Source organism: Lepidochelys olivacea, assembly GCF_965140295.1.
Source record: "Lepidochelys olivacea isolate rLepOli2 genome assembly, chromosome: 1".
Taxonomy (NCBI): Eukaryota; Metazoa; Chordata; order Testudines; family Cheloniidae; genus Lepidochelys; species Lepidochelys olivacea.
Genome location: NC_140411.1, coordinates 201216901 through 201240085, shown reverse-complemented (window position 1 = coordinate 201240085; position 23185 = coordinate 201216901). Strand labels below are relative to the sequence as shown.

The following is a 23185-nucleotide window of genomic DNA, read 5'->3' as shown; positions in this document are numbered from 1 at the left end:
CAGACAGGAGAGAGCAAACAATGCATTTTCAAACATTTCTTCAATTCAGAATTGTAAATTCCATTAAGGATATTCCACAATGCTAAACTTTGAAAATGTCAAGTTGCACTATTTTAAAACATACATGTCTTAAAAAATATCATGTCTTGAAGCATTTAATAACTCCAATTACACCAAATAAATTTCTTTATGGTCTGTACTAACATCAGTTTAAGAACCAACCAAAACACCGGTGCAATGAGCAATTTCTTCTTAGCTCTGGATGGAAAGAAGTAAGATTACACTGTTGGAAGTGCAGATCCAGTTTCTGCACAGTAAATATAGGTATATTATGATGAAAACATTCATTTTTCATTTTTTAAACAATTATACCTTATATTCAAAGCCTTTGGACTCTCTCTTCAAACAGCTCATTGGACATTCCACCCATTCTAAAAATTGGTTTATGGCATTGGGAAATTCAACCAGGGAAACAAAATGGGGCATGTATAAGTGACAACCCTGCACCAGACAAGCTAGCTTCAAACATTCATGATCTTCAAAGACATGAAAGCACATCCATAGACATGTAAAGCAAGAAATGTATCTTCAGTACTGTCTGTGTAGCTTTTGCAGAGCCCTCATAGACTTTGTTTTTTGTTTTTTTATTTAATTACCATCCAGTAATTTTCTTCAGACATGAAGCCAGCAGGAGACAGGCAGTGTTTTGTCTTGTTTTGTTTGGATTTTTTTTTTTTTTTTTTTAAGGGCTGTTAACAAATTGAAGCAGGTAACTCAGAACAAATTAACTCAATTAAAAAAAATTGATCACAATTAATCACAGTTTTAATCACACTGTTAAACAGAATACCAATTTAAATTTATTACATAATTTTTTTTTTACATTTTCAAATATATCAATGTCAATTACAATACAGAATACAAAGTGTGTAGTTCTCACTTTATATTATTTGTGATTAAACCGTATGTTTCAATTCACCTCAGACAAGTACTGTAATCTCTTTATTCTGAAAGTGCAACTTACAAATGTAGATTTTTTTGTTACATAACTGTGCTCAAAAATAAAACAATGTAAAACTTTCGAGCCAATAAGTCCACTCAGTCCTACTTCTTGTTCAGCCAATTGCTAAGACAAACACGTTTGTTTACATTTATGGGCAATAATGCTGCCTACTTCTTATTTGTTTCACCTGAAAGTGAGAACAGGTGTTCGCATGGCACTTTTGCAGCCGGCATTGCAAGGTATTTACGTGCCAGATATGCTAAACATGCCTGTTCTCACTTTCAGGTGACATTGTAAATAAGAAGCGGGCAGCATTCTCTCCCATAGATGTAAACAAACTTGTTTGTCTTAGCAATTGGCTGAACAAGAAAGAGGCCTGAGTGGACTTGTAGGCTCTAAAGTTTTACACTATTTTGTTTTTGAGTGCAGTTATGTCAAAAAAAAATCTACATTTGTGGTTGCACTTTCACCATAAAGAGATTGCACTACAGTATTTCTAGATTAATTGAAAAATACTATTTATGTTTTTTACAGTGCAAATATTTGTAATAAAAAGTTAAGTGAGCACTGTGCACTTTGTATTCTGTTGTAATTGAAGTCAATATATTTGAAAATGTAGAAAAACAGCCAAAAATATTTAAATAAATATTCTACTATTAAAACTGCAATTAATCACGATTTTTTTTAAATCTCATGATTAATTTTTTTAATAGTTTGACAGCCCTAATTTTTTCAAGATTCACTGAGAGATGCAGTATTGTGATTCTTTAGACTGCTTTGGTTTCACAGTGATATCGCTGAACATTTAGCGCTAACGTGAGTTTTAAATTTCAACATGTATACACAATTTGCATCAGTTCTTGGAGAGTGGAAAGGTCAGATGTGCTAAGAACTCCAGCTCAGGCTGACTTCTAAGGAAGCCAGGAGTGTTCATCACCTCTGAAAGTTATGCTCTAATACAGTACTTCCCAAACGTTTGAAACCTGAACCCCACTCACCTGCTTTAGAAAAATTAAACCAATCACATCCTGCCTTCAACCCACCATGGGCTGTTAGAGGCCTAGCCATCTTCGTTTATACATTTTTTTTTTTATTATTTTTTTTTTTTGCCCCTTCAGCTAGGCTTTTGGGTTCACCTCCCTACATAGCAGCACTTTGGGAAATGCTACCCTATTTGTTTTCATATTTAAAGTGGTGTATCATGAGATAGAAGTATCTGAAAAAGGTTAATATACATCATCCAAGTATACCGTCATTCTTTTTATGTTTATTTTTCTAATAAAACTCAGACTTAGACAGAACTATAAAATGTTGCATACATTTTATTTAGTGATAGACAACTACAAATATAGACCATCACATATTAAACTGACCACAAAACTGCCAGAGAAGCATTTCCCCCATCCCTCAGAGGCATACAACCTGTGCACATCACATAAGACTGGCACTGGCTTCTTTCCTCTGGGAAGCTTGTATCTGAGCAGCATCCAATACACCAATTTCTCAGCCTCTTGTGTATTTACACAACATAACACATTTAGAGTGACAAGAGAAAACACCCCATACTGCATTTTATTTTGTAGGGAAGTATAACTTTCTAATAGGATCCTGTGATTTCTCCAAGGTACACATTCCATTTAAATGCATGGTAGCCAAAAAAGATGGATATCAGATGTGAACATATTCAGAGATAAGTGCAAACTCCACAGCTGTTTTAAACAGATCACAAAACACTAGAAGCAGTAATGGAAGGGCTCACACACACAATATATGCTAAACATGCAATACACCCCTTCTCAATACTAGAGATGAAATAGGTGGATTTTTCTCCTCCATCCTGCCTCAGTGTGATGGAGCTGAACATTATCACTGACCAAACCTGAACCATAGTATTTTTAGCCAGCACACAGGTATGTTTCCTTATGTTATCAGCATCCCAACTCTCCTCTCCATCACTACCAACCACGACTCCAAAATGTCTGATTTTTTTAAGCCTCTTAGGAGGCATCTAAAATGGTATATGCTTTAAATAAAGGATGCAGTAAGACTTACTTCCCCGCACAACAGCCCCCTCTTTGCTCAATGTTGTTCCTATCCTTTGCCTTCTTTTCCCCCTCACTGAATGAGACCTAAATGTATTTCCCCCAAATTTATTTACTATGTCTGCTTCCATGTCAAATTCCTTCCCTGCCAGATTCACCCTGTTTATCTAGATATAGGGGGCTTAACTAGGAACCAAGTGCGGGGAGAAGTAGTTTGGAGGTAGCTGCGGCCTGGTGCTGGAGAAAGAATAAATTGGGGATTTTTGCATATGAGGATTTACCTGCCTCTCAGTGGCCACATATGCAGTCATCCCACACTCTAAATGTCCCTGGGTAACATCTACCTGGAAATTAGCTAGCTCTTTGAGTAGTAAGTTATATTTTAAACTCAGTCCTCTTCTCTAGTTGAATCAAACTGAGAGTAAATCATTTAATGTGTTTGTTTTGCATGCTAGTCTTTTCCAAATGTAAGGCTGCAGGTGTATTCAGGAATACTTTGCATGGATATACTTTACAAATTAATCCTCACAAATCCAGTAAGGTAGGAATGTATTACCCCCATTTTATAGATGGGAAACAGAGGCACAGAACGGTTAAGTGACGTACCCATAGTTATACAGTGAATCTGTGGCAGAGCCAGGCCTACTGCTTAGGAGTTCCTGCCTTGCAGCCCCATGCTCACTCCACTCGACCATACTGCCTCACTGCACTAGTGAAGCCAATCTTCAGAAAGACACCTGCCATCACTATCATGGCAGTAGCTTTCTCTAAAATTCAGTGTCATCTTAAACCAAAACAGCTTTCATTCTTTTAAGTCGCAATGGTTTTCTTAATTTTTTGTAAAACATCTAAATATCTTATCACTATGGGTAAACTCTAAATTGCATATTTTGATGCAGAGAAGAATTAGAATATATACATTTCTTAACAAGATTAAAACTTTTCTTCCCTCATCTAGATTATTACCACCATTGTGGAATATTGAATCAGTTTAACACTTAAAATTTACTTTTTGTCATCACCTGCATTTAATTCTTGCGTGTCATTCAATATGGGCATGAAACCAGATTGGTCAGTTTAGATTCTTGGTTCTCATGCTATATCACATCGATGTGTTCAGGTTTTACGACTACATAGGGTAAATGTTTAAATCCACAAAAGTATAAATTGTGTTGGAACAGAATCATGAATATACATACACAAATACACTTTTAATCATATTAGGATTTGTAGTATGTAAGAAATAAAACCTAAATTTCACACCTAAAATATTGTCCCTTTAAAGCTTGGGAAACTCTAGTCTCAAAAAACGAACACCTCAACCCTTTAGGAATTGAAATACCTGGGACTCAGCAGTTTGATTGTCAGGCCACGACCAACTAAATGGGGGGCTGGCCGGGAAGTCGATGCAGTACAATTCATTTTAATGACTAGAATACTTCATTAGCAGCACACCTAATACAAGTAAATCAGATTAGTATTGTCAGACAGTCCAGCCACACTAGATATCAGGTGAATTGGTACTTGATAAACTTACCATTGTGTGGGCCTCTGTTAACTTCAAGCCATTTCCCTGCTCTGTGTTAACGGCTCCCGAACAAGGTGATATCTTAATAATGTGTCGGAAATTGTAATGCTTTGCACATTGCTAGCTTTTTAAAAGCTATTCACGAGGGAAGAATAAATATCCTCCAATAAAACGTCTGGGATTAAAATTCAGAGAAATTACCCAACTTGTATATTATCTTACACCAAGGGGAGTCAAGCAAAATTTCTAATGTACAACAGAAGGTCAATCATCATATACATCATAGGGAACAAAACCTTTTATTGTAGACAAATTCTACATACAATTAATAAAAGCTGCTCAGGTTTGTGAATTACACTAGCTTCTCGGTACCAAGAGCCAAAATTCTTGATCCAGGGTGCTAGTGGTTGCGGGTGTAGGCAATATAGCTGCCAAATGCTCAAAACAGAACAAAAACTGCTATTCATGGGAGGAGTTTATTCTCCAAGGCAATTCTCACTTAATGGCAGTCTACCATTAATTCCAGACAGGGGTTTGAAATAATAATTAAAAAAAAAAGGACAATATACACATTAGTGAAACCTGTCTGAAATGAGCTTTTTGCCCCCTTAAGGCTACAGAAAAATTAGCCAAACAAATGATCTTTAGCCCATAAATAGTGAAACTACACCAGTAGTAATGGTCAAGTGATCATATGATCTCCAGAAGAGGGCCCATTTCAAGTCCACAAAAAGTCACATTTATTTACATTCCATGCATGTGCTTTCTGATGAGGCTGTAGGCTCAGGATCCAACTTCTCTGGGAATTCTAGCTTCTCACAAACAGTCTCCTTTACAGGTAAATACTGAGAGATCTCATTAGGCTCCGTGAACAGGGAGGGTGGAACATGCTAAGGAGCAAATATTTTAGTTAGAAATAAATCAACAGACAAACGAATATTTTCAAAGCAAAGTTTAAAGGGACCCAACTTAAACTCCCACCTGTATGAAATATTCACTGACTACAGTTAAAACACGCAATATCAGCCAGCTATATTCATTCAATGTACTTTATACATTTAACTGAATGTTGTGTACACTCTGTTTTCCTGCTCTGTGAGAGTCTTTTAGAACAAAAACATTTAATAGAAAAATATAACTGTAAGACCACAAAAACTGGCAGGGACACTCAAGGGCAAGTGTGGGGTACTCAAAACTACATTTCACTTTTTTTTTTTTTTAACTGATTGTATTTTTAAATTGAATTTCTGCTCCAAAAAGTGGCTGAAAATGGTATTGTGGAGTCCCATGTTTAATGTCTCCCAATGACTCCAACATCTTCAATGGAGTAGCTCAGGTGTAACTGACTAGCACATCAACTATTCTGTTAATAATGTCAGTGCACTTCCTCTTCGTTCTGAAGAGCCCAATACAGTTACCAGTAAAAGTTTTAGACACTGAAGTCAGCAGACAGAATTCTGAATACACACAGGGAACCAACCTGTTCAGTAAATGGAACCACCAAAAAACCTGCATTTTCAGAGCAAAAATGCTCTAATTCTAAGTGTTTAGAAATATTTCATTCAAGCATCTTAAATTAAAACCAGATAATTCAATGAAAGAGGCATTTCACAAACTCTCTTCTCTATAGGTGCTTCCAGAGACTACACTGCCACATTACTTACAAGAAGTCTGAAGGGGAGTTATTCTGAGAACACTAACTTCAAGCCTTATATTACTCAAAAGTTGCTGGAATGCAGCCCATACTGCAGCCTGTTCAGGCTTTTATCAAAGCACAGTGCTGTTGGATTTTGAAACTGGCTCTTAATGTAATGTGCTGGATTTCATACTACTCTGAATGATTTTTAGATCCGATGTTCCCAATTTACAAGTCCAAAGCTGACTTTTATCTAACAGGTAGCTCTGCAAACTCAACTAGGAAAATCCATTTGTGCTCTGTCCCTTTATCATGACCAGCAATAAAGATTCTGTAGCTTAGATGATCATTTTGAAGTATGTGGCAGAACAGCATCCAGTTCACTCTGCTAGCTATGTGGACTCTACAACACAAACTTAGATTCTGTCATTAAACAGATTTAATTCAGATATGCAGGGATCATATACTGTATGCTGAATAAGAAAGGGTCATTCTTATAGCATAATCCCTTACTTCTAAGGATCTCCAATGTTTTACAAACAAAGCCCCAGAAATCCCCCCCAAAATTAGTGCAGCATTAGCCTCATTTTACAGATGGGGAAAATGAGGCAGAGAAACATTAAGTGATTTGTCCTAGGTCACACAATGAGTCAATGGTGGAGTCAAGAAAAGAACTCAGTAGTCCCAACTCTTAGTTCCTAGCTCTAACAACTAGATCTTGCAGTTCTCTCTAAGCGCTTATACTATTGTACAAATGCACTTTAGTAGCATAAGACCACAGGCCTTTCAGTTTTAAAGGCCAATTATAGCATTCGCATCAGCCAGTCTGCATCAGTCTGTGTTAGTAAATAGACCTCAAATATTGCTAGCAGTGTAGGCAACCACTAGTCTGCGGAATTAATTGCCACAGGAGATCATGGGGTCTTAAACTGTGGATGAATAATTCTATTATTTATAATAATGCTAATATTTATAACTATTCAAACAAAGATGAATAGTAATCTAGTACCATGTGTCACTTTATGGGCAGATTATCTACAAGGGCCAAGAATCAATCTTCCTCCAAATAGCACTGCACAATGGTCAGGAGGTGTTTTGTCTCTCTTGAGGTACAAGGCTAAAACAAGCAGAGCTCTGACCTGATATGGCACTTTCTACACCAGTCATAAGACACTGAAGCTAGTATACGTGGAAAACATGTTTAAAATGCATTACCGTTAAGCTTGAAATTTTGCTTTCTTTAGATGTGTATTCCCGTAACATGTAGGGCTTGTCAGCCTAATAAGAGAAAACAGTCAAAACAGTTACAAAAATATATTCTCTAGTATTCTGTGAACTGAACATTGTAAATAAACTGAATTTGAATACATCTGGATTTTGTTGGCTAAAGATTTTTCAGTGTAGAGACTAGAATTTAAGTTTACTGTGGGAAAAAAAAATGAAGTTTAGCAATTTCAATCTAGCTCCCAGCAGTCATTTTTCTGCAAAACAAGAACTATAATTTAATATATTTGTTAATCTTTGCTCAGGTGAAGCCCAATTATTGGCATCATCAATGGCATTGAAGGGAGGAACAAACAATACATCCCAGAAGTGCCCTGATCTCATTTCATGGGATGCTTGGGCTCAAGTGCAATCTTAGGAGTTTCTTGCACCTTGGTCTGGCAACAGCATCACAAAAATTCCCCCGAGAAGAGTGCAGTCTGTGGCGCTCTCCAGAAGTCAGCCATAGAGCAACAAGGCAACAACAAAGAGGTATCCATCCTACCAGGATATTTTTCAATAACAGACAGGGAAGAAGCAGCAGAATATGGCAGCCCACCTTTAAATACTGAGGAAGGTGTCAAATTTAGATGCCACAGGCACCTCACCATCACAAGTTCTCTTCTCCTCCAAATGCATGGTTACAGGCCTGGGGAGCTGTATGACTTGAGAAGCAGAAAATTCAGACTCCAAGGGAGTTTCTCAATTTGTACCTACAGTACAGTGGATTTTGACTTCCACAGAAGGCTGTCTTTTATTCCAAAATGATCTACCTGTCATGGAGCCAGACACTATGTGCATGTGACTCAAATGGCTGCATAAAATAATGCTGAATTATGTCCTGTACTGAGCAATACACATATAGCCAGTACCCTCTGCAGCAACAGCGAGACGGTCCCGGTAGTCATATAGCTTTCTACCTGGTTTAACAGAGTAGTAAAGGAAGGAGACCTCTAAAGTACATACTATCCAAGCATCTCTAAGTGCTTTACAGACAGCTTCATAATAAATAAAGCTTAATAAAGCTTCAATATCACCTATTTGGTAAGTTATCCACATTTTAAAGATGGGAAACTAAAGCAGAGGAAATTATGTAATTATGTAAAATACATAAACGAATGAGATGTGTAAATGCTGCTGGGAGCCACAACAAGCCAACAGGAGATGTCTGGAGGTTGGGAGCAATTAGCATAGAGAACAAGATCATAGTGTTCACTTTGTATGTTCCACTTCTTTCCCTTACCCTTTGTCTCTCTTGTCTGTTTAAACTATAAGCTCTTCAGGTCAAGGACTGTCTACTACTCTGTGTTGGTACAGTGCCTAGCACAATGGGGCTCCATTCTTAGTGGGTCCTTGGGCATTACCGTAATAAATATGCATAAAATAATAAATTCAAAGTTCAGTCCAGTTAGCCTCTACTCTCCCTAACCCAACATCAGCATTGCTGTGACTTCTGCAATTCCTCTGACAGAAAGTAACACTAGAGAGTCAAGGTAGGTGAGGTGATATCTTTCATTGTACCAACTTCTGTTGGGGAGAGTGACAAGCTTTTAAACTCACACAGAGCTCTTCTGCAGGTCTGGGAAACTTACTCATTTTAGCTGTGACACTGAATTAGTTTCCCAGTTCTGTAAGCTCAAAAGCTTGTCTCTCTCACCAATACAAGTTGGTTCAATAAAAGATATTACCTCACCCACTTCGTCTCTCTAATATCCTGGGACGGACACGGCTACACCACCACTGCATACAATGACAGTACCACTGTATGGGCCATATTCTGCCAAGTGGAACATGAAACAGACATCAAGGATATAAGTGTTTACCTCATGGTAAAGTCTTGTATCATTCATCCTGATAAGTACACCATCAACGCGCAAGAAAAACCTCAACAACACAAAGAAGCTGGAAGGCATTACTCTCTGCAAAAAAACAAGATGTTTCATTTGACACATTATGACATTTTACTGTAAAATATGCAGCCATTTAGCCAGATGTTCAGAACCACTAGTGCTAGTAGCGCTTGGACTGTTCCAAGCCACAGTCTTGTGAAGAATATAAGCTCCACTGGACTGAATGGGAGGCAGTGAGCTTTAAATGGTGCAGTCAAGGTCTGTGCCTAATGATCTGTTATAGCTGCCTCAAAAGATTGAGAAAATATCAATGTACATAATTAACATGATTCAACAAATTATTACATAACATTTATAATGATCCTGCCCTGCCTATTGCCGTGACAGGGGAAAAGATTGTTCCTTGTAACCTCTGATACCAATATCCTTTTCTTCTACAAGATTATGCTTTTAGGAAGAAAAACAAAAAACTTACATTTTACATATATTTGCCAGTTGGGGCATTAAATGTCTCCCAAACAGACATAACTCCTCAATATTATGATCCAGGCCATCACATAAGACAGGCCTCACCCCCCAACGGTAATTCGACACTGTAGTTGTGAACCAGCAGGAGTAAAGACACGCACTAGCTTGGTTTACATCAGCATGCTAAAAATAGCAGTGTGGCCACAGTGGCATGGACAGCAGTTTGAGCTAGCCACACAGGTACAGTCACACCCAGTCCTCTGGGTATGTACTCTAGTGGCTAGCCCAAGCCACCGCCCATGCTGCCATGGCCATACTGTTATTTTTAGTGTGCAAGTGTGTGTCTCTCTACCCAGGCTGGGAAGCACACCTCTCCAACCCAAGCAGTGGGGATAGATCCCATCCTATTCATTTAAGGATTTTGTAACAAAAGAATGAACACTAGGACGTTGATGGTAATTGATACACACTTCTACAGCATTCACAAAGTGCTTTACAAATTTCAGCAAATTAATCCTCAACTCCCCTTGTGAAGCAGGTGAGAAACGGCAGAAGCAAGCTGTTATTATAGAGGGACAGAGTCAAGGTAAATCCCCTTTAGAAATGTTCCTTACCTGAGACACTAAAACCACCTTGATTATTTACACTGAAGGAATTTTTAAATTTTAGTTTATTGTACTGTTCCCACTTTGAATCCAAACAGCTTGTGAAAGTTTGGGGACCTGTGGGTTGTTCCCATTGGGAGAAAACACTCATGATGGAGTCTGGTATTTTTGTTTATTTACAAAGAATGTACAAAGTCCTCTTTCTTCAAATGCAGGAGGAACAAAACAAAAAACCCAGAAAAACTAAAAAGGAGATTGCTTCTTTGCTCACAAAACCAAACTTTCAGCCAGTACGCTGACCCAAAACCTCTCCTCTCAGCATATTGCAGGCTATGTCTGCTTAGCATTCTCTCTCTGCTTCAGCTTCTGTGCACGTCTCTCGCCCTCTCCCCACACCCACAGAACACTTCTCCCTTACTCAAAAACAGTACTCAGTTAAAAAAAAAATTAAAAAAACAAACAAAAACCCTCCACCAAAGTCTTTCGAACTCCTGAGTGACCTTGAGTGTGCCTTTGTCTTGGAGGCCACAATTGTCTTACATTTAACCTGAAAGAAGGCCTGCTGTTCAACTCATCAATTTAATGGGTCTTAACTAAACCTATAACAGTACATTAGGTCTGCTTTTTACTTTCCTTAACTGCAATTCAAGAGAAGATTTTTTGGGGGAGTGGGGGAATATGTATTTAGGAAGTGATTAAACTCACTATTTTTACACTCAGGCTTGAAACACCATGATCATGAAGCTCATCTTCGAACAGCAGAACTTCTTCAAAAAACATAATCTGTTCCCGGGCTTTCAATTTCTCTGTATCAATGTGATCAGTTGTAGGTACAACCTAGGAAAATTAAGTTCAAGAATAGTTAGCATAATTTGGCAGCGATGTTGTAGCAGTGTCGGTCCCAGTATATTAGCGAGACAAGGTGGGTGAGGTAGTTACTTTTACTGGACCAAATAATTCTACTGGCCCAATTTCTCTTGATGAGAGAGAAGCTTTCAAACTTACACAGAGTCTTCTTCTCACCAACAGAAGTTGGTCTAATAAAAGATATTACCTCACCCACCTTGTCTCTCTAGCATAATTTGGCATAAGATATCTGCAGACTATGTCTTCTGCTGAAAACCCTGTACTCTGCAACTCCCTGGTTTAATACATCTTTAATTCTGTGGTGCTCAGTCAAAAGTCTCTGAGCTTCTTATAGAAAAAAATTGCTAAAAGCTAAAAATTCCAAGAGTAAAGTTTGGGATTTCCCATGAGCTGTCATTTTGCAGATTGGGGCAGGCTAAGCACGGGTTTTGCTAAATTTCACTTGAAAAAAAAGTATCTGCAAACAGTTTTGACTGAATTCTGGATTTCAAACAGTTGGGGAAGTACTGAGAGTATTGTGATGCTGGCCGCCCAGGAGCCAGCTCTTGCCAAGACTGCAGGCATTAGCTAAGAACTGACAAACTCATAGCTGGAGACCAGACCAGCTCATTTGTGTGTCAGTGTTGCCCAAAATAGGTATTAAGTCTTATAAGAATGTATTTAGGGTTCAGAGTCTGTAGATTGTTTGCAAGTTTTTGCATGAATTTATTTTATTTGTAATGTCTGCATTCCATGCTATCAGGAAATATGTACGTTTTGCTTTATAACTTTGAAAATGTTTGCTCTAATCTTGTGAACTCAAATGATAAGAGTGCTCCCACCAGCCTGTTCAGAAGAACTATCAAAATCAGATGGGCTATCAGGGAACATCACAATACAAAGGATTAGTGAATGGCTGTATCACATCTTGGAAATGCCATGTGCAAGGAAGCTCATTCAGTGGACTTGCAGGCCAAACGAAGGAAATAAAACAAAGGCCAGGAGTACATTGCAGACCTATATTGGTATAACTTTAGCAATCCAAACCCCTGAGCGATGCAGTAATACAGTCCCAATCCCCCATGTAGACAGCACTATGTCGGCGGGAGAGCTTCTCCCACTGACACAGCTACTATCTCTCAGGAAGTAACTGCCAATGGGCAAAGCTCTCCTGTCGATGCAGTAGCATCTTCACTAAGGCGCTGCAGCTGCGCCACTATAGCACTATACACGAAGACAAGCCCAAAAACACATGAACATTTCCATCTCTTTACTGTTTGAACTCTCACAGGGTCAGAGACACTAAACGGAAGCCAGAGATCCCCACGGGTTACCTCTGGATCTGCCCTGAAAGACATTTTGAATTGACAGATCACAACTCTGTCACTCTTGGCATTTTTATTGCAACTTATTTGTGCGTATGTTTGCTTGCTTTAACCTGTAACTAACTCATTTATTTTAAAACCTTTAGATAGTTTTTACAGGATTGGCTACTTGCATTGTCTTTGGTGTAAGATCTAGGGTACCAACTGATTTGGGGTAAATGACTGGCCTCTTGGGACTGGAAGCAATCTGAATATTTTGTGATTTTTGGTGTAAATGACCATTTATCACTAAGTCCAGCTTGCCTGGATGGCAAGATAGACTGAAAAGTCTAAGGTTACTGTCTATGTTTCCATTGTAAGACTGGTGTAGTGATCCAGGAGTTCATATTTGTCACTGGCTTGGTGAAATCTATTTATAGACCATACCACCATTTCGGGATATGTGTCCTGTTTTTGTCAGTCTGCCCTGAGGTTGGCACTCACAATCGTGAGCCAGACCAGACAGTGTGACATGTATTAATAGATATTTCTGAATAGTATTTTCGTTATAAATACTGTAAGCTTCTATATTTTATATGGAACACCAAGAATTTTTATAGACAGACAATAAAAAAATGCTTCTTCCCCTTACCCAAGTTTTCTGTGCAGTTATCTTTCTCACTTCCCAGGTCCTCTCATTCTGTACACACACGCAAAGCTACCACTTTTATCCTCTCTGAAAAGGTACCAGGCCAAGGGCCATTTGGCCAACATGAGAAGTTTTATATTTATATAGCACAATTCATTCCAAAGGGACCCAAGAGTTTAGGGTTTTTTAAATAACTATAGTAAGGCTAGGGGATTAACTAGAATCATCTGCCTAGTAGAGGTAGGGGATTGAGGGGTTTGGGTTTTTTTGCTTGTTAATATCAAGCAGATGCACTGGATATTTCAGAGCTACTTTAAAACAGTTACTTACGATCGGGGAGAGGTTGTCACAAATGAGGTATGAACACAGTTATTACTGTATGTAAACACAGCACCACTGATTAACAGCCAAATCTGGGGTACAACGTCACAGCCAGCTGGCACACTGCATGCTTAGAGTACTACAGAATTACAGGAGAACTTCAGTCCTCACATATCTGGGGAGTTCAGGACTTCAGTTGTAACCCAATAAACATTAAGAACCCCCCCCCACACACACACAAGCATATATTCCAAATACAAGGGACTTTGGGGGCATTTTTATATATAATTCAGATTTAAAAAAACCCAAACACTAAATTATTCAAAGTGAACTGTGATTTGCTTAAAAAAAAAAAAAAATACTGAAGACTCCATAAACCCCAATTATACTTTGAAGGCAGATCTCTTCAAAACTATGCAACCTTATTTTAGAAGGCATGCTTTGTTTTTCAATAAGTCAAAACACAATGCGATGCAATGAGCACTTAACGAGGAGAAAAGACTCACTTTTAACTTTACAGTTTCTCCTAATAATGTTCCTTTGTAGTCTGTCGTATAGGTCCAATCATATGGTTTAACTACTTCTTTTGTGTGTTCAGCCTCAGTCCTCAATAAAGGAAGAGAAAACACACTTTGTAATAATCATTTAACATTACAATACCACATACAAGAGACACATACCCTGGTCCCAACACTGATGTCCTTAAACAGTCAAAACTTCCTGGAAATAGCGATTTTGCCTGTGCAAAGACACTAGTGTCAGGCCACATCTATACACTACTGTTTCTTATTGACAATATCCATATTTATCCAGGTTTCAGAACAACAGCCGTGTTAGTCTGTATTCGCAAAAAGAAAAGGAGTACTTGTGGCACCTTAGAGACTAACCAATTTATTTGAGCATGAGCTTTCGTGAGCTACAGCTCACTTCATTGGATGCATACCGTGGAAACTGCAGCAGACTTTATATACACACAGAGATCATGAAACAATACCTCCTCCCACCCCACTGTCCTGCTGGTAATAGCTTATCTAAAGTGATCATCAAGTTGGGCCATTTCCAGCACAAATCCAGGTTCTCTCACCCTCAACGCCCCCCACACACAAACTCACTCTCCTGCTATGGCCCAACTTGATGATCACTTTAGATAAGCTATTACCAGCAGGACAGTGGGGTGGGAGGAGGTATTGTTTCATGATCTCTGTGTGTATATAAAGTCTGCTGCAGTTTCCACGGTATGCATCCAATGAAGTGAGCTGTAGCTCACGAAAGCTCATGCTCAAATAAACTGGTTAGTCTCTAAGGTGCCACAAGTACTCCTTTTCATATTTATCCAGCGATTTTGAAGACCATTCTAAGCATCAACTCCCATAGCGTAAGTGCTTCGTTCATATGATTTTAGTCAGAAATCTTTAGTTTAACGTTGTCAAGTATTGTACAATTTAAGTTTGCCTGTTCAACCCAAGGATTCTGCTGGCAGAATGTATCTTAGGCATTTGTACAGTTCTGATTCTTCTGTGCCTCGCTTCATATACTGCGAGCATCACTGCTAACCACCTGATAAATACACAGTAGAATTGTGTATCAAGACTAAATGCACAACAAAAAGGAACCTCCAGTAGCAACATTTTGTACTTGCGTAGCATCTTTCACTTTAAGATGTCAAAGGGCATGATCTTGCAACATTAAAGTCACAACAGGAATTTTTCCAGTGACTTAAATGGATGCAGAATCAAACCCAAGTCCTTGACAAGTGTTAAATAAACCACAATACTCCTGAGAAGCAGGCAAGTATAACTATCCCAGTTTTACAGATGTGGAGACTGAAGCACAGAAAGTTTAAGTGACTTTCAAGACCACTCAATAAGTGGCAGAGCCTTGGCTACCAGTCTCCTGCATTAGCCACCATATCACACTCCATCCCCCATCACATTAGTGCTTACCCTGTTACTGTGGTAATACCGCAGTGCTCACCTGCTCTCTTGCCATTCCTCTGCACAGGCCACTTTAATCATACCTTGATAGTTATTTACACATTTTAAAGCATCTGTTGCATTAAACTCAATTCCAAAGCCATAATCATGCTGAATTCTTAGGATGTTGTCTCCAAACATCATTTCTGGGAGGGAAGGCATGTGCAATTCATCAGCTAATCTGCACGCGGACAAAGAGGTTAAATCAATAGGGTTGCAATCTACATTTGCAGGACTTTGTAACTGTGCCCACAAGCATAGTTTAATTTGAGTGATCATTGTTCCTTCACACTACAAAATATTCCAGTAGTCTCCTCTCTTCCTCAACACTGTCGGAAGTTCTCTTAAACATGGAGAAGTTCACAAGTAGACAGCTGTGGTTGGTCTACACTAGAAAATTAGATCGAACTAATTAGATCATCACCCCTGAGCAACGTATTTAAGCTGATCTAAGCCCCTATGTAGACAATGCTAGATAAACGGAAGAATTCTTCCATCGACATCACTACCACCTCTCAGTTTTGCTACAGTGGCTGGAGAACCCCTCCTGTCACCTTAGTAAGCATCTACACTGAAGCACTCAGCTGTGCCACTGAAGCATTTTAAGTGTAGACATAGCCTTAGTACTACTTACCACACAGTATTACTTTAGAGCAAGATAACGATGCACGGGGAACCTGCATTTTTATTAGTAGTTTTACTGTGGCAACACCTAGGAGGGACAGACATGGACCAGGACCTACTGAGCTAGGCACTGTACAAGTGTAGTATTACTCTTTTGAACTACCAAGACAACAACTCACCAGAGTTGAGATATTTGCTTCAGAAGCACTTAAAGGCTACATGGGCAGTCTGCCCATTTAAAAAACTAGCTTCAGTTGAAGAAACATATGGCAAACAGAATGGCTCAGAGGATCAGTACAGTGAAATGCAACCTTTCATCTTTAGGTTAGCAGTTCTAAACCTACTCTGATTGGTAACTGATGGAAGTATTCATTATCTAGCAGGTGTTCAGTTATCTGTGAGGAGTTAATATCTCAATTAGAGAAAAATAAGCATCTACATTGCAAACAATTGGCACTCTTTTGGGGTAGTTTCAGGAGACATGCGAAAGACTGTGTGGGCAATGCAGGCTACAGTTAGATTCTCTCCCCTACAAGTGGCCCATGCAGGTCAGGCTTGAGGAACATTGGTAGGGCTTACTGCAGGAAAGCTGACAAGCTACTACTATCTCTGGAGAATCTGCTCTGCAGACAAAAGGATTAAAAAGATAAGAATCTCTTTCTCTTTCTCTTCTGTAATTGTGATCACTGTGCAGAGCTATGAGGTGAAAAATGCACTAAAAGTTATTTTAGTCACTAAAGCAAGCAGCTATAACTTAAGACACATCAGGACCAGATAGAATGAGCAAGGTGCCATTTTTGCAGTCACTTTTCAGACTAGAAGTGCATTGCATTTGTACAGTACACAGCACAATGGGGTCCAGCTTTATGACGAGGGCTCCTAGGTACTATGAAAAATAGTGTCCAAACCTTATGATTTCATCTGCCTGTATTTATTATACACTTTGCTACAAAATGCAATTAAATAGTCTATTCAGGACTTCGCATACAAAAAACATTTTTCAACATGAGACAGCCTTATATAAAAGAGCTTTTTAAGAAATAAGTTTATAACAAGCAAATGAATCACACAAAAATAAATGCAACACAAGCTGAAAGTCACAGATTGGCAAGAGACTGAGAAGAGCTGAAGTAAGTCTGACAGATTTAATTTACCATAGGATTTGAGATCCAGAGATATCAAACTGTGAAAGATGGTTACTGCTAAACAAGCTCAGACTTTACTTTTAGTATCTGAAATATTTATATTTACTTTAATGTCCAAGTTTCAAACAAACTTTAGTCAGGTCTGAAGGAAGCAGTTTCCCCCACTGCTTTATAGAAACAGAAATTGTTGCCACGTGTGAACGGGCAAGTGGTCCATTTGTAAGAAAACCTGAGTTGATCAGTCCACAACAAGAGTCCTGAATACCTTAGGAAGAGGAAAGCAAAACCATCCCTGCCTCTCAAACCAAAAGATGATCCACAGTATCACACAAAGGACGCAAAAGAAACTCTTGACCCCAGCTGATGGCCCTTTGGGACTTACATTTATTGGGGTTCTTTTTTCATAGTAGTTCTTTCTGCAGTGGCTCTTTAGGAGATTTCCTTAGCAGAAACTCAGCTCTTGCTCAATAACGATATACCTACACTGCATTGTAAACCCAGGTCTGCGGGGCCCATACTTGGAGACTCAGGCTCTGTCTACATCAGCACTTTTGTCAGTCAGTGGTGTGAAGAAAAAAAAAAACACCCCACACCTACGACCAACGTAAGTTTCACAGACAAAAGTGCCAGTGCGGACCGCTCTAGGCGGGAGCGCCTCTCAGGACGACAAACATAGCTACCGCCACTCACTGGGGGTGGTATAATTATGTCAACAGGAGAACTCCCTCCGTGTGGGTGGACAGCGCGGGGGGTCAGGCTGAAACCCCAGCCTGCGCCCAGGTTTACAACGCAGACCCGTCAGAGGCGCCCTCCCGCGCTCGCTGAGCGGGCACAGGCAGCCCCCGCCCACCACCCAGGGAGGGCCCGATCGGTCAAACCCGAGCCGGGTCTGTGACCCACCCACCCACCCACCAGGCCTGGAAACGGCGTCAGCGGCCACGACCCCCCCGGCCCCGCGGGCCCCGCCCCCACCTCTCGGCCTGGGCCGATTTCATGATGTGGGTCCGGGCGGCGTTGAGTCTCCAGGGCCCGAAAGTGAAGTCGCGGCTGGTGCTTTGGAACACGGGGTACATGGCGGGGCCGGCGGGAGGGGACGGGGAGGGGACGCGGCGGGGACAGGGAGAGGAGAAAGAGACGGTTGCCGGTCTCCCCGCAGCACCAGCGCCGCCGGAACCGGAATCCACTCCCCGCCCCCCTGCACTTCCGCTTCCGGGGTCACTCACCTGGGCGCGAGCCAGACAGAAGCCGGCGTCGTGACGCGAGGCTGGCGCCGCGGACGGAGGGAGGGAGATGGGAGCGCGGAACATGAAAAAGAGGCGGGCGCGGTCACGTGACAAAGGCCCAGTGACGCGGGGGCCCAACAGCTCCCAGCGAGCCCTGGCCGCGCGCTGGGCGTCTAGGCTGCGGGGGGAGGGGCCCTAGCCGCGCGGAGCGAGGGGGGTGGTGCCTGGGCCCCGCGGGGCGCCTGCGACCGGCGCTGCGGGCGTATAAGGCTCCCTGGGGCCAACCCTCGGAGCAGAGGGAGGGGGCGGGGCTCGCTCGGCGAGGGAGACGGCCCGGTGTCGTGAAGGGTGCTTGAAACCTGTGGTCCTATTTCAATCTTCCCGCATCAGTCATGTTTTCTGGACCTTAAATTTTCACAAGCTGTCTAAGTGTACTCTCTGTGCCATTATCTAGCTCATGTTTTCTGGACCTTAAAGGCATAAGTGTACACTCTATGCCATTATCTCAATCATTAAGATTTTGAATAGAAACATATCCAGAACTGATCCCTGGAGAACCCCATGCATGATGCCCGTCTTATTTATCGTTATGCCCGTCTAGGGATGTTCTATCTACTACCCGAGATCCATAAACCTGGAAATCCTGGGCTCCCCATCATCTCTGGCATTTGGCACCCTGACAGCAGGATTGTCTGGCTATGTAGACTCCCTCCTCAGGCCCTACGCTACCAGCACTCCCAGCTACCTTCGAGACACCGCTGACTTCCTGAGGAAACTACGATCCATCGGTGATCTTCCTGATAACACCACCCTGGCCACTATGGATGTAGAAGCCCTCTACACCAACATTCCACACAAAGATGGACTACAAGCCGTCAGGAACACTATCCCCGATAATGTCACGGCTGACCTGGTGGCTGAACTTTGTGACTTTGTCCTTACCCATAACTATTTCACATTTGGGGACAATGTATACCTTCAGATCAGCGGCACTGCTATGGGTACGCGCATGGCCCCACAATATGCCAACATTTTTATGGCTGATTTAGAACAACGCTTCCTCAGCTCTCGTCCCCTAAAGCCCCTACTCTACTTGCGCTATATTGATGACATCTTCATCATCTGGACCCATGGAAAAGAAGCCCTTGAGGAATTCCACCATGATTTCAACAATTTCCATCCCACCATCAACCTCAGCCTGGTCCAGTCCACACAAGAGATCCACTTCCTGGACACTACAGTGCTAATATGCGATGGTCACATAAACACCACCCTATACCGGAAACCTACTGACCGCTATTCCTACCTACATACCTCCAGCTTTCACCCTGACCACACCACACGATCCATTGTCTACAGCCAAGCTCTGCGATACAACCGCATTTGCTCCAACCCCTCAGACAGAGACAAACACCTACAAGATCTCTATCAAGCATTCTTACAACTACAATACCCACCTGCGGAAGTGAAGAAACAGATTGATAGAGCCAGAAGAGTTCCCAGAAGTCACCTACTACAGGACAGGCGTAACAAAGAAAATAACAGAACGCCACTAGCCGTCACCTTCAGCCCCCAACTAAAACCCCTCCAACGCATTATCAAGGATCTACAACCTATCCTGAAGGATGACCCAACACTCTCACAAATCTTGGGAGACAGGCCAGTCCTTGCCTACAGACAGCCCCCCAACCTGAAGCGAATACTCACCAGCAACCACATACCACACAACAGAGACACTAACCCAGGAACCTATCCTTGCCACAAAAGCCCGTTGCCAACTGTGCCCACATATCTATTCAGGGGACACCATCACAGGGCCTAATAACATCAGCCACACTATCAGAGGCTCGTTCACCTGCACATTTACCAATGTGATATATGCCATCATGTGCCAGCAATGCCCCTCTGCCATGTACATTGGTCAAACTGGACAGTCTCTACGTAAAAGAATAAATGGACACAAATCAGATGTCAAGAATTATAACATTCACAAACCAGTCGGAGAACACTTCAATCTCTCTGGTCACGCGATTACAGACATGAAAGTTGCGATATTACAACAGAAAAACTTCAAATCCAGACTCCAGGGAGAGACTGTTGAATTGGAATTCATTTGCAAATTGGATACAATTAACTTAGGCTTGAATAGAGACTGGGAGTGGCTAAGTCATTATGCAAGGTAACCTATTTCCCCTTGTTCTTTCCTATCCCTCCCCCCCCCACGTTCTTGTTAAACCCTGGATTTGTGCTGGAAGTGGCCCACCTTGATTATCATACACATTGTAAGGAGAGTGATCACTTTAGATAAGCTATTACCAACAGGAGAGTGGGTTTGTGTGGGGGGGGTGGGGAGAAAACCTGGATTTGTGCTGGAAATGGCCCAGCTTGATTATCATACACATTGTAAGGAGACTGATCACTTTAGATAAGCTAAAAGAAAAGGAGTACTTATGGCACCTTAGAGACTATCCAATTTATTTGAGCATAAGCTTTCGTGAGCTACAGCTCACTTCATCGGATGCATACTGTGGAAACTGCAGAAGACATTATATACACAGAGACCATGAAACAATACCTCCCCCCACCCCACTCTCCTGCTGGTAATAGGTTATCTAAAGTGATAACTCTCCTTACAATGTGTATGATAATCAAGCTGGGCCATTTCCAACACAAATCCAGGTTTTCTCACCCTCCACCCCCCCCCACACACACACAAACTCACTCTCCTGCTGGTAATAGCCCATCCAAAGTGACCACTCTCTTTACAATATGTATGATAATCAAGGTGGGCCATTTCCAGCACAAATCCAGGTTTTCTCACTCCCCCCCGCCCCCTTTCCAAAAACCACACACACAAACTCACTTTCCTGCTGGTAATAGCTTATCCAAAGTGACCACTCTCCTTACAATGATAATAATGATAATAGATAAGCTATTACCAACAGGAGAGTGAGTTTGTTTGGGGGGAGAAAACCTGGATTTGTGGTGGAAATGGCCCATCTTGATTATCATACACATTGTAAGGAGAGTGATCACTTTACATAAGCTATTACCAGCAGGAGAGTGGGGCGGGGAGAAAACCTTTTGTAATGATAAACACCCATTTTCTCATGATTTGTGTGTATAAAAACAAACATCTTCTGTATTTTCCACAGTATGCATCCGATGAAGTGAGCTGTAGCTCACGAAAGCTTATGCTCAAATAAATTGGTTAGTCTCTAAGGTGCCACAAGTCCTCCTTTTCTCTTTGCGAATACAGACTAACATGGCTGTTACTCTGAAACCTTTTTAGCAAAGTTGGACCTGTCACTGCTGCAAAGTGTAGGGATGTGCGACCTGTGACATTGCAATATGATGAAGCGAATTCCTACAGATAGCAATTTCTCGCACCAGTGGTATGCGAGACTGCTAACTGTAGGAATCAGCTACATCAGATAGCCTTAGTGAATTCTTACTATTAGCAGTTCCTGAGAGCTGTGACGGGCTGTACCTGTTAGCCCTGTGGTGTTCTGAAAAACATTAGCTATTAGGCTAACAGAAAGTGAGATGGATTGGGTAGGAGCTAAAGATATGACAGTCTTAACTCCTTTGCTGACAAAACATGAAAATAACCTTTTCCTTACATATGTTTCTGGATGGTATACAGCTGTGGCCAGCTCAATTAGGGCCCAGCTGGCCCTGATAAGAGGGCTGTGGGCCAGAAGTTGGAGAAGTCTCACGCTAGCCTTGGAGTGAGTGGGAAGGGGAGTAAGGTACCTGAAGTGGAGCAGTGCTGGGGAAGGGTAAGGGGAGCTGGGGAGCTCCAGCCCCTTAGACCCCTAGTCTGCAGGCCTTGATGAAGGCCTTTGAAAAGGTACTGGGGCTGCAGCATGGGGATAGGCAAAGGCAGCAGGTCCTAACCCCTTGCCAATGATGGGTGGCCATTACACTGTAGTCTGCCCTAGTGAGCGGGAGCTAGATGATGACTGGCAGTAGCCACTGAGGCAAGATGGGTTGCGAGGGTAGGGGATTCCCCTGGGAGGGAAAACCCAGAATAAGGGATTACTGCGGGGGCAGCACCTCAAGGTAAAGGGCACCGGGGTCCTGCAGGTACAAGGGTGCCAGCGGCAGGCAAGATACTGGCCGGTAGGAGGCGCTCTGTACAGTGGAGAGCTAATTTCCTAGACAACCAGCAGGGGGCACTGCGCTGGTGAGTTTCGACCTCACTACAGTGCCATTGGATTAGAGGAGCTTTTGTGGCAAGAACCACCAGTAGAGCAATGTATGTGTAATATAACTATGTTAAAAACTCCCACCTTAACCTATTACTTCCCAACTCATGAGGATAAAAGAACTAACACACTGGATACCAGTAATATTATAAACTTTAACTTTTCTTTGTGGGTCAGTTGGATAAGTCTGTACAAACTAATGAAGAAAAATAACCAAATTATCCAACTGACTAAAATCACACGGGCTCAGGTTGAGACACGCAGTTTGGCTATTTTACATCAGGGATCTGAAATATAAAGAGTATTTGCACAAGCAGAACAAATTATAACACACCACTGGCCTATAACACATTGTCTGGCCTCATCCAACAGATCACATTTGAAATACAGAGACATGGTCAATATTTCTAGCCTCAGATACAAACATTACATGCATACAGGTTGGATAAACACAGTCAATAGGTCTTAAGTTTTGCAATGATATCCCACATCAG

General features: G+C 41.4%; 2 protein-coding genes across 3 annotated transcripts in view; one reads left to right on the top strand and one right to left on the bottom strand.

Annotated features, from left to right (window-relative positions):
• Window positions 1-2305: 2305 nt before the first annotated feature.
• Window positions 2306-18440, bottom strand: TIPRL (TOR signaling pathway regulator). Of its 2 annotated transcripts, none has more exons than XM_084627329.1 (7): window positions 18230-18440; window positions 15490-15669; window positions 14022-14121; window positions 11101-11232; window positions 9296-9391; window positions 7425-7487; window positions 2306-5463 (listed from the first exon to the last, which is right to left on the bottom strand). In XM_084627329.1, exons 1-7 carry the CDS (start codon window positions 18328-18330, stop codon window positions 5314-5316), a joined length of 822 nt encoding a protein of 273 aa, XP_084483455.1. In that variant the 5' UTR covers window positions 18331-18440; the 3' UTR covers window positions 2306-5313. The 2 variants fall into 2 exon arrangements, with proteins under 2 accessions (XP_084483455.1, XP_084483456.1); XM_084627330.1 differs by lacking the exon at window positions 18230-18440 and adding an exon at window positions 17640-18068.
• Window positions 18441-20567: 2127 nt separating this feature from the next.
• GPR161 (G protein-coupled receptor 161) overlaps window positions 20568-23185 on the top strand; it is a 37187-nt gene continuing 34569 nt past the window's right edge. Inside the window, exon 1 of the mRNA XM_084627306.1 lies at window positions 20568-20659. Within this exon, the coding sequence (XP_084483432.1) occupies window positions 20653-20659 (7 nt within the window). The 5' untranslated portion in view covers window positions 20568-20652. The remainder of the gene's footprint in view (window positions 20660-23185) is intronic.

What these genes read in the sequence shown, in the direction of transcription:
- TIPRL (XM_084627329.1), bottom strand. Translation starts at nt 18,330, where the DNA reads ATGTACCCCGTGTTCCAAAGCACCAGCCGCGACTTCACTTTCGGGCCC. An exon ending in AAATCGGCCCAGGCCGAGAG is followed by an intron (nt 15,670 to 18,229) that starts GTGGGGGCGGGG and finishes GTCCGCGTGCAG; the next exon opens with ATTAGCTGATGAATTGCACA. An exon ending in ATACAAGACTTTACCATGAG is followed by an intron (nt 7,488 to 9,295) that starts GTAAACACTTAT and finishes TTCTCTTATTAG; the next exon opens with GCTGACAAGCCCTACATGTT.